Here is an 11,485-nt window from a genome sequence, read left to right on the forward strand (position 1 = left end):
GTCTTGCTTGATATGGAAGGCAAAAATACCCCCCCCCCCTCAAACGTGCTGTTGCCTTGAATTTATTTGATTTTTTAATACTAATTTGCTGTCAACAAAGACCAGATTTATCTGCAAGTTTTGTCCGACCCTAGTTTTTATGCTAGGAAAAATAAACGGGACAAAAAAAACGAAACGTTCTTGGTTAGCATAAAATCAACATATTGTGTCGTTTTGAATAACATGAAACCGACATATTTGGGCCAAAATTCCAACATATTTTGTCGGACCCTACTCGTAACCTTGATCGGCCATTTCCCTTAATATTTGACCTTAGACCTGACTGTTTTAGCCACACTTAGGACAGCAATGATCAAGAGTAAGCAGGATACTCAAAAGGCATCGTTGCTGGGCATATCTTAAAGACAAATTTTCTTCCACAAATATCACTCATCGTACATCATAGCCTCTTGGTTAATGAGAACATAAAATCAACCAATAAATGCTTAGTCAAGGCTTGCCAGGCCATTCATTCCTGTCTGTAAAAGAGAAATGAAATTTCCGATACATGTTTCCACATTGGCAAAGCTGATAATTCGCATATCAGCAGAAGCAATTCCAATCCAAAACCAACCCAAGCAGCAATTTTCCAAGCCAACCTGCCTGATTGTCAACATCAGTAGAGTTGACTGTGATCACGGTGCCCAAATCCATTAATTTAGAAAAATGGAAGAGGGGAGCAAAATGGTATCTCGTATTGAATACAGCAAGACCGGGGCTGTTTGAAGATAGTAAGCTGGAATTGTGTCACTGTTCATTTTTGGGCTTAATTCATGTTTAAAAAGTTACTATTTTCCAATGGAAGATAGACTTCCTCAAGCTGTCCCTAATCAGCTTATTTTTCAGACCCGCCATTTGAAACATCCTCCAAGATGTACTTTCAAGTGGCAAATGAAATAAGTTGACAGGAGTTATTTGATTGGCATGTTGCCTGGAAATGTTACTTAACTCCATACTATTGTGATCACCATGGGTTGAAAATGATTTATTCTTTACATCATTTCTGGCTATGTTACAATTGCGAAAGCTCGTTTTTTGACCTCAATGTACCCAAAGCGGCATAACTGGACGACCTTGGAGATCGAGGAACAACAATCAACTAGTTAGATTTTCCATCTGAAGTTCGTGCTTTGTTCGCAGAGTCTTTGCACCGAGTTGTTGGTCTATGGCTAGTTTTACACTTATTTGACCCAAGTGATAATATGCAGCCAGTGCTCTACAATAAACATTTTCCTTGAGGGTAGATACCGTGCACCGGCCTTCAGCACCTGATTACTCAATAATGAGGTCCAATGGAAAAGAGTTTGGAATGTTTTCACAAACTTTAAAGTACACCGAATATTCATTGTGTAATGTCCCAGAACAATCGTTGATGACCAATCGCTGAAGACCAAGGAGTTTTCAAGTCAACAATACAGAGGGAGTGTTCTTGATGTTCAAATTTTGTAAAGATATTGTCCTATCCGTGAATTTGAAGTGAGCAAGCCATTATATGGAGTGATAAATGATCACCTTATTTTTAGTTCTTGTTCATCATTGTGTCAAGCGTTATCACTGAAAGTTGGATAGCTCAACATTTCAACATTTTCAGGATGGAAAGACATCAATTCGAGTTAGGTATCATGTTGAACTCTGTTCTTGGCATCTACCAGTGGAAAAAATCTATATGAAAAATCTGAGATAATAAAGAAATTGGTACAACAGAAAGCCGTCACACGCAAAGAATTTATCATTTATTGAATCAGCAGCAGTAATACTTACGTATGCAAGAAAAAGAGAAACTTGTATTTGTTTAAATTTGCCATTATACGCGAAAGTAAACTACACTGAAACTTTGATTGAGCTTGGGCACTCCAGGAGAGAGGTAACTTTTACAATTCGCAGAGTTGTGCAGTTGAGGTTGTAACATATTACGTGCAATCTTCATCATCAAATGGAGATGGTATTTGGCTGAATGATGCGCAGACGTACGAAGCAGGCCGATAATTTTCAGGAGGGATATCTGTTCAACAACAATTTCCAGTTATAAGGTCCTTGACAACAAGAATTGTGTTTCTGGCCTATACCAATAGAATGGTCATTGTCCACAAAAGGTTGAGTTCTCACTTGACTCTCTCGCTCTCAGAACCATCAATATGAGAGCCTGAAAAGTAATCGTCAGTAAATAAGTGATAAATAGTATAGATTCAAGGATTGATGATCCTCAGTTAGGTCACATAAGACCCATAGAGAATGCCTTTGGTCTAAGGCTATTAATTTGATCAAAGTCCGATTGAACAACATGATCAAATATTGGAAATCCAACCATGAATTGGTTGTATCAGGGAGCACTGGTTGAACTTTATTCACATTTGTGTGCATGCAAGTATCATATGGGAATGTAGAATACTTTTAAACTGAAGGTCTTGGTCATAATAGACGGATGGGCGGCAGGCCCAAAAATGAACAGTGACACAATTCCAGCTTACTATCTTCAAACAGCCCCGGTCTTGCTGTATTCAATACGAGATACCATTTTGCTCCTTCTTCCATTTTTCTAAATTAATGGATTTGGGTACCGTGTGATGTTTGTCGTCGTTCTCCCTCCCCAAAATGCCTAAAATCAGGGTGCCAGAACACATTTTTCCTTGAATTTCTTTCAGTTGACATACCCTATAAATGGATGCAGAGGCTATCGAAGGAAGCATTACTTCCAATTATAACCTAGGTGTGCATTTTTAAAAAGATTGAATGATAATTTTAGAACTAATTATAAACACGAAGTACAGCCGTTGTCACGCTGTACAGCCCCGCGTCACCACAGTCCTCCAAAAGGGTAAACGTCATTCTCCACCGATTAGTTGGCGGTGCTACTTTTTTAAACTTAACCTACCCTTATCAAACCTAACCTAACCTTACCTAACCTAACCCAACCTAACTTAACACGATATTAATAGCCCTTAAACTCTCTCTCCAAACCTTTCTAACAGTTTGTCACAAATTTAAAAATGAGCACCGCCAACTAATCGGTGGAGAATAACGTTTATCTTCCAAAAGGACAAGTCAGGGACTCTAAAGAGTAAAAAATTAAGAGTTGAAAAAAGTCAATTAAAAAAGGTGTCATATTTGTTGAGATGTATCCTCCTTGATTTTGAAACAGTCAAATGGGTTTGAAGAGCAATATGTAGCTCCGAGCCAAAATACGCGTACTTTTGATTTGGGAACCATTCCTAAATTGAAAACCATGGATTCATAACAAGTGCACCAAATTACTTGAAAGTTAGTCAAGATGTTCATGAAACAATTTTCTTCAAACAATATTATTGAAAAAAATATATTGACTGATTGTGTTTAGAGCAAATTCTTGCTTTACCAAGAAAATCTAATTTTACAGTAATTGTTCTTAAAGACATGATAGAAGTCATTTTAAGCACATTTAAACAGCTTATTTAAAGCACCTACCATCAATGGTTACAAAAATGATAATAGCCACACTCTTTGAACAATATGTATGCCAATAATAGACATTAAAATAATTCAACATCATTGGTTTGGGCCTAAGTTGGAGGGAAAGGTTTGGTGATCACAAAAAGTGGCGCTTCCTTGCTCTAGTGTCCTTGGCCAGGTGGCGGAATTCACCGCCAAATAACTCAAAATTGGCGGAATGAAAAAGTCGTTTGCGGCGTTAAATTTCAATTGGCAGCAAGCCGAAAATGTGGCGGAATATGGCGGATGTAAAAGTCGTTTCGGTTTTAAATTTCAATTGGTTGTAAACCAAAAATGTGGCGGAATATGGTGGAATGAAACCTGAAGGAACTTGTAGAAAAGGCATGGTTGGTAATGTCGCAAATTTTAGTTGCTGCTTTCATTTTGAGTTAAACATATTTTTGACCTTACTCATTTTATCTAAATTCAGCTATAAACATATAAAAGAGCAAATATTCAAATGCTTTCATTTTAGTCCATTTCTCTTCATCCCGAGGGAGAGCTGAGATAAAACACTGAGAGGAACCAAATTTGATCTAGAAACCTGCACGGTTTGGGGTATCAATTTAGGGGTACAAACTAGGAGACAAGAGAACTTTGATCTTCTAAGATTTTGCAAGTTGTTGAAACCTCTGGTCATGTTTTATTGATTTGTTTTACGGGATTTTCTAAACGCTACAGGGAAATGATCCCCAGTACTATCAAAATGAAAGGTTATATTTCGTCTATTTATTACCCTTTCATCTTTATATGATTTTGGAAATCAGGTCAAAAGTAGCAAATTGCCATTTTACTTGCTCGTTTGCTTTCAAACATGCTTAAAGTTTTCCGGTTGATATTTTTTCCTCTGAGAATAACATATTTTGTTATTTCAAAAAACTTTTTAGTGGTCGTTTCAGAGCCCTAGTTATGAAACATTGATAATAATAGTGTTCCATTTTTAAGTAAGTAAAATTGTCCAAATGTGGCGGAATTTGGCGAAATAGGAAAGTCAAAATGGCGGAATAAGTTTTTAAAAATGTGGCAACTCTGGTTCTTGGGCAAGTGTATTGTCATTTTTCCCTGAAAAGACTCGCCTTAGCAAAAAAGCAATAACAAATATGAATTTGTTATTACACTTAAACGCAAGACTCCATCATCTAAAATTTTGCATATCAGTTCTTTCAACGCACATTTAATTGATCTCATAAAAAAATCAGTGGCTTGATTCGAATAGGATACAATACGCATTAAAGTGCCCAATTGAACGGTCGAGCAGATTTTTCCATGTAGGTCGTCGTTCTTGCTTGACCATATCGATCTAATTCAAGCCTCATGAAAAAAATGCATTAAATGAAAGCATGGGTTATTGTACAAGTAGCTATTTTCCTGTCCATACTAGTTCGACCTTCTAACTGAAATTGGCTACAAAAGAGTTGTGAGCCAGCACAGAGGGATTTTGAGCACTTGCAGTGAATTTTGTGATCCCAAGACTTCTAACGGTAAGTAAGTTTAGCATTTGTAGGATGTCATGCATTATAATTTTTCAACGATTTGAGTTAGATAAGAGAAAAAAATCATTTCTTAAGCATTTACCAATTCTTTTTCGTTCTTTCCTGAAACCACTTATCTGTTTATTCTCTGATTTAAGCAAACCCTTGTCATGATTAACAACGTATCTAATTGGTTATCTTTCCATGACAAATACACGTGGCTTTACAATTTGCCCATCTTTCTTGACCTTTTTTAGTGCCCTTCTCGTGACAGAGCCAAACTCGCCAGGCCTTCGCTAGCTCTCGGCAATTCACCCATTGGTCTGCTACTGGACATGAGTTGGTACACAAGCCTTGGGGAGATTCAGAATCCGATTTTTTTCCAGTCACGCTCGAAAAGGGAGGATGCTCCTCGTGTCTTGGAATGGCAATGGGAGAGCGATGCTTACTCGCATATTTTTTATGTCTTCTCCGACGAACCCGGGATTTTTTGGACTTAAATCGGCCTCTTAAAATTCGGTTTCCAGAGCTTGACCGGCCTCTTCTTCGACGATGCCGTCTCCACGAGCTCGATCTACGGTTCTTTCTCATGTTGTACTTAGCCTTTGACGCTTTGGTTTGTCCAACACGGTGGAAAGATTTGGCCCCACGACCATGCCTAATATTCTTGTTCCTCATATCGGTTTCCAAGCTCTTCGCTCTCCCCATATGATTGTTGAGATTATTACAGTGGGACTTGCAACTGGAACAAGGAGTGCCTTTCTGGTAAGGCAATCCGAGACGGTCCATGAAATTTCCTCTAAAAATATGAGAATGATTAGCTTTTTTTACAAATGACAAGTTGGTTAATGTGAAGCTTACATTGGACAATAGTTGCAAACATAGAGGAAGTATTTCTTATTTCTAGTGAGAACTTTTCCATTTTTATCTTTTTCCACCATGGTACATTGATTCACACCACAACCAACACGATGAGTGCTGGCCCACACCAATTGAGTGTAATGGCCAATTGCATGAAGGTTATTAGAATCGTTTCCATATTGGAAAAGGTCTTTTTCCAACCACCAAGTTTCCACGGCGAATAGCCTAAAAAGACATAAGACGGCAGTAATAAATTTGTAAATAAATGCCTATGAACCATTTTCGGATATATTTACCAAGGTACCAATTCTGACGAAATGAAAATGTTCTGACCACAAGATCCAAATTTGTCCACCCATCGACCGGTTGTGTTGTCGTGCTGAAGCACTAAACATTCGTTGGACCATCGCTCCGCATCTTGAGCGGCTTCATCGTCCCAACTCTATTTGGTTGGAAGGTAAGTAACAACAAAGAAGGCAATCCTAATCATCACTTTTAACCGCTCTCACCATTTCCAACATATTAGAGGCTGTCGGATCCACTCTTGATCGAAAATGGTTGTGAATACGGACGATGAGTCTCTGGATCTGAGGTCGATCCGTTCGAATTTGAGATAACGACATCTGTCTGTGAGATATGTTGGGCTCTACGAACGAATAGTTATTGTAATGTACACTCTCGTTGAGCTCTTGGCTCCATTTAGCATATGTACATTAAACTTACGTCTGTCATATTTCCAAGTCCGGAACTCGCTGCCAGTCTCTTGCATAAGAATAAAAATGACCCATGATAGGAGCCAATACGATGGCCAACCTATGATGCGATCCATTCTGAGTCAAATGGGCATTTTGTCGCGGCTTGAATTTTGTCACCACCACTGACTGACGACACCGGCAATGAAAAGTTGTTCGATATCTTGTTCCGTGAATTGCAACTCTGTCAATGCTTTTTTTACGGGTTTGCTCTCTTGAGGACTGGATCACGACTGCGTGTTCGTCCACGAACACCCAACTGTTGAATGCATTTGCAAACCACTAAAAAAGGGTCTCCTTCGTCGCGCTTCCGTCTGGTGCTCAAAGCCTCGTTGAATACTTGAATGGGTTCTTCACTTTGAAACTTTGACTGCTACGACACGGAAACGTCCCACTCACTCACTCACTCACTCACACCAAATTGTACGGGCCCATTTAAATGGCTGGAAAGAAGCCCAATGCACCAAACAGCTCAGAAAAAGAGGCTTCTAGTCAAATACTTTTGGTTAATTCGGGGAGTAAATAGCAAATATTTGACCAATTGATAGTCAGCTTTGCGTCGACTTGTGTTCCGTCGGAAAACTGTGAGATAAAACACCCGACTGGCCGTAGCATGAGCGACGCTATTCACAACTGATGACATTATTCATCGATCGCAAGACTTGAGTTCAAAGACTTCAGTTTTAGCCGGCTTGTCAAAGTTGTCGCCTAAGATCCTGGACGGGAATGTAATCTAGACTTGACTGATGATATCCCAGTCGTCTTAGTCCCCTGAGACTCTTCAGTGTACATATCGTACCACAAACGACCTCTCGTCACAACGCCCTTTGGGCGCTTATGGGTAGAGACCGGATTTGTAACAACTGAATAAAATTTTGATCCAAAACTGTCTATTAATTTATGAAGAATGAGACCAGAATTGACATAAATATTGATTTAAAGTTAAATCAATCGCTCAATTTCTATCAGTAGCTTTACTTTACTCTCATGAGAGACAGCTCATATGTTCTTTTGTCCAGTTTGGTCTGGCTCCCGAAATGAATGGCCATCATGGTACTTGAATGCGTTGGAACGCAAGTTTTAGATATATGGACAGTGATCGGGCTTTACCTCAAATCACACCCATGGTTGGAGGAATTCTGAGCCAATTTTTGAATTGTAGTAATAAGATGAGAACCATAGATCTCCTCAACTCAAGGCAAGTCCTTTCATCTCATTTCCTGTTTAGACGGTTTGCTTCAGATAGCTAATGTCTAAGGTTTTTGCAGTTGATTAAGAGCTGGCCGAAAATCAAAATTTTACGTGGTCATTACCTCGTAAATTTGACTACAACTCCTGAGTACCCTGAGCATTACTTTCGGCCTAATTTGACCAAGTTCATCAATTCGAGAAGATCTTGTGGTTCTATGACGTGTTGAAGTTGGCAGAAGTGAAAGGTGAAGGAGGTAGGAATTATCGAATCCGTTTACAGTCCATATCTCTTTAAGTCCATGGTTGGAGGGGGGACCAAAAGATACAGGGGTGCTGATAGGGTTTGAAGGAGATAAAGTATCCCCAGGAATCACTAACACCAATTTCATTTGTCTCTCATAGAATTCAAAACAGTTACAGGGTCTTATATTTAAAACATGGAAAAATAGAACGAACTTGGCCTTAGTTTTTAGCTCTTGTAATGTGCATTGTGACTGGCCTAAAGTCTCAATATATGTCTCCAAACCTACTGTTTTTCGCCCAAAACCTCCTCTTTTTTCATTTTTTTCGGCTCCTCTAGAGACGAGTAGGGGGGGCACGATGCCTGTAATTAAAATTAAGTGTCTGTTACAAACCGAGGTCTAGCTTGATGAAACAGTATGTACAATGTGTCTGCAATCATTTTAGGCCCAATACTTGGACATGCATCCACCATCCTCTGATTGGAAATCAACTTTGTAACCTAAATACTCGGATCATTTGAGCTCTAGATAAGGAAAAATTTGAATGTATATTTCTAGAAAATAAATATCAGATCCGGTCTCTACTTGTGTGGAAATCCTTCAGTTACATGGCGAGTATTCTGCCAAAGAAAGATAACTAGGTCAATTTTTTGGGACATTTTTCATTTGTTTGAATAAAACAAGTACAAGTATCAGGAGTTATCATTAATGCATTGTTTTAGAATCTACACCGTCATTTGCAACACAAACAGCTAGTGACACTTTTCAAGCAATAATAAAACAAAAGAGCGACAAAAAACCTCATATGTAACCCAAAACCAGCACACTGGGTGAGTCATATGATGTGCTGGACACAATTAAGGTCAATTTCCTAACATTAATGTTTTTCGGAAGTACTTAAAGCAAAGAAAGTTTGTATCATTGATTAGCTTCAGTTTTAACATCATTTATTTTGATCGGACACTTCGTTTTGCCATCTAGAGGGGATATAAAGTGATTTAAAGCACTGCAAAAAACAAGCAGCTGACGTGGTGCAATGAAGCAAATTTATAAACAAGGTGAACAGACAAACTACACCTCTCTTCCTTTTCCGGCTCCTTCATTGTTCAATTTGCTTCCATCACAAACATTCAAAGGGTTATAATATGTAGGGCGTTGATCCAGTAGTATCTTCTAAGTCAGGCTTTGACAGTTTTCTGACCAAAATTCCTGATCAGCTCGACATTCAAGGCTGACCAGATCCGGCAACTCTAATTCGTTGATGGATCAGATATATGGCTATAAAGTTAGGTAAAATGAATAAGTTTTTCGTCTTGAATTGCTGGGAATTCCATGGTAAGGAAGTCCGAAAAAAATACAAAGCAGTTTGTGAAAATGTCAATCACTATTACAGCTGTAACTGTTGGGAGTTTGAGATGTTGCGTGATTCAAAGCAGCTTGTGAAAGATTCCTATCTGGTAACGTGCAATTTCAAAAAGATGTGGAAACTTTGGCACTTATTCCAGCTCTAACTCTAACTTGTTGATATTAGCTGATATTTTTGTGGCTTATCTGCTTCATTGCTTAACCTCATGACCCCTTCTTTGTACCAATCTATTTCTATGTCAACTCAAATTATCAACTCAGATTGGTTGCAGCGGAAGATAAAGCAGTCAAGCAGTACCCTTGCAGAGGACCTAGATGTCCCAATCCAGGATTTAGGGTCAATTCTAGTGACCGTAGAGGCTTAACGCACGTTTTGAGAGCAACTGTAAGCCCTCAAGAATCCAGTCTAGTTCGAACTAGACAAGCTCTCTAGTTCAAACAATGAAGTCCACCTCTCTTCTTTCCTTGGACTCAGTTATTGTTTAATAAGCTTCCTTCAAATATTTGCAGGGAACATGTAGGCGTTGTTGATCAGATAGCATCTTTCAAGTTAGACTTGAAATAATTTTTAAATAGAATTCCAGATCAACCCTACATTTAAGAACTAGCCAATTCAAATTAATTGGTAGACCAAATATCATATAAAAAATAAAAGGTAAAATAGGACGAAATATTGCGTTATATTTTGATGAAGTTGAAAATGAACCATTTCTTTCATGGAAAAATTAATTGGAACCCTGATATAATCTCTTAACAAAGAAGTATTAAGCCTCAAAAAGTGACATTCCAAAATTTGATGGTGACGTCTTCTTCCCTTGCCATTGTCCCAATATGTGATGGAACATCTTTGATGTATCACTTAAGTTTTTCTTTCTAAGGTTAAAACCTTACATACATGTCAAAGAAGAAAAACCTTCAAAACACGTTCATTGAAGCTAGAAAGATGCCAAAATGTTGAAATGTCATGTACTCTTGGTCTTCATCTCCTCACTACTCATACTGGCAATGATTCATTCACCTCTATATCAACCTCTCCTTTTCCCTCATAATAAATCAGTCAACTTATCACCATCATCAGACATGTTATGGCGCATGCAGCTGGTTGTCTGGCCACGGACTTCTAGAGATGTGGACTACGAACAGAAGCAAAAAAGCATCTCCTAAACTGTTCCCTTTATTTCAAATTAACACTTCATACATCAACAAGATCTTGTTGAATAGATAAACTTGGCCAAATATGAGCTCAAACCAATGCTAAGGGAACTCACGAGAAATGTCCAAAGTTATGTAATAAACACTGCATAAAATTCAAATAATCAACCTGCTCTTGGTTTGATACATAAACTTTTGACAATATCACTTTGAAAGAAACCCCTTCATATGTAAATAATATAAAAATGATTTGTCTTCAGTCAGGGATCTACATTTCTTGTTTTATTATTTCAATTCGAAAAGTGACTCAGAATTGATGTGACCAAGAGCAGGCCGATTGGGTGGGAAGCTCATTCACAGTCCATATTTCTATTGTATTTCACTGTTCGTGGTCTGGCATACTCCTGCAACTCTCCAAGCTCGTGGCTCTTCAGCCCTCCAAGTTCGTGGACCTTCAGTCTCCCAAATTCGCAGCCCTTTGACCCTCTCTTCCTACAGCCAACTCCTTCCAAACTATAAACCCACCATGTGAAGAAAGATGTTGTATCAAGTGTAGGGCCAGCCAAACTTATAAAGCATATAAAGATAGTCTTTATTGACAGCAAATTTGCATAAAAATCACCTGAATTTGCTCAAAGACTTGCAAATAAGCTTGTCAAAAGATTGGCACCGACTCATTCTCAAGGGCTGTAAAGGCCATTTTATCTTCCAAATCAAGCAATTGTCACTGAAAAGGAAAATTATGTCATAATAACTCTCAGCACCACAATTTGAACCTACTACACCTGGGGAGGAGAGACTTGTTGTGGTACCGTATTGGTAGAGTATCTGCTCTCCAATTTGTGAATCCTGGTTTGATCCCAGGCTAAGCAAGATTAAGCTTTTTTGCAGTATTTAAATTACAACATGAGTTGCTGTTGTTACAGCTAAAATGGGCAAACATGTT

At 38.5% G+C, this 11,485-nt stretch overlaps 1 protein-coding gene across 3 annotated transcripts; it reads right to left on the reverse strand.

Moving 5' to 3' along the window:
* Positions 1 to 5,097: 5,097 nt before the first annotated feature.
* On the reverse strand, positions 5,098 to 7,422 carry LOC131884416 (cysteine-rich venom protein LIO1-like). Of its 3 annotated transcripts, XM_059232184.1 has the most exons (5): positions 6,561 to 7,342; positions 6,347 to 6,483; positions 6,134 to 6,279; positions 5,838 to 6,062; positions 5,098 to 5,775 (listed from the first exon to the last, which is right to left on the reverse strand). In XM_059232184.1, exons 1-5 carry the CDS (start codon positions 6,664 to 6,666, stop codon positions 5,163 to 5,165), a joined length of 1,227 nt encoding a protein of 408 aa, XP_059088167.1. In that variant the 5' UTR covers positions 6,667 to 7,342; the 3' UTR covers positions 5,098 to 5,162. The 3 variants fall into 3 exon arrangements, with proteins under 3 accessions (XP_059088167.1, XP_059088168.1, XP_059088169.1); XM_059232186.1 differs by lacking the exon at positions 5,098 to 5,775 and having other exon boundaries at positions 5,979 to 6,062; positions 6,142 to 6,279; positions 6,561 to 7,422; XM_059232185.1 differs by lacking the exons at positions 6,347 to 6,483; positions 6,561 to 7,342 and having other exon boundaries at positions 6,171 to 6,279.
* Positions 7,423 to 11,485: the final 4,063 nt, after the last annotated feature.

The sequence above is a fragment of the Tigriopus californicus genome, chromosome 8, assembly GCF_007210705.1.
Source record: "Tigriopus californicus strain San Diego chromosome 8, Tcal_SD_v2.1, whole genome shotgun sequence".
NCBI lineage: Eukaryota > Metazoa > Arthropoda > Copepoda > Harpacticoida > Harpacticidae > Tigriopus > Tigriopus californicus.

Coding starts and splice junctions, on each gene's coding strand:
- LOC131884416 (XM_059232184.1), bottom strand. CDS start 6,666: ATGGATCGCATCATAGGTTGGCCATCGTATTGGCTCCTATCATGGGTC. Junction 6,484..6,560: donor GACTTGGAAATATGACAGAC/GTAAGTTTAATG, acceptor ATTCGTTCGTAG/AGCCCAACATATCTCACAGA. Junction 6,280..6,346: donor CCTCTAATATGTTGGAAATG/GTGAGAGCGGTT, acceptor CCAACCAAATAG/AGTTGGGACGATGAAGCCGC.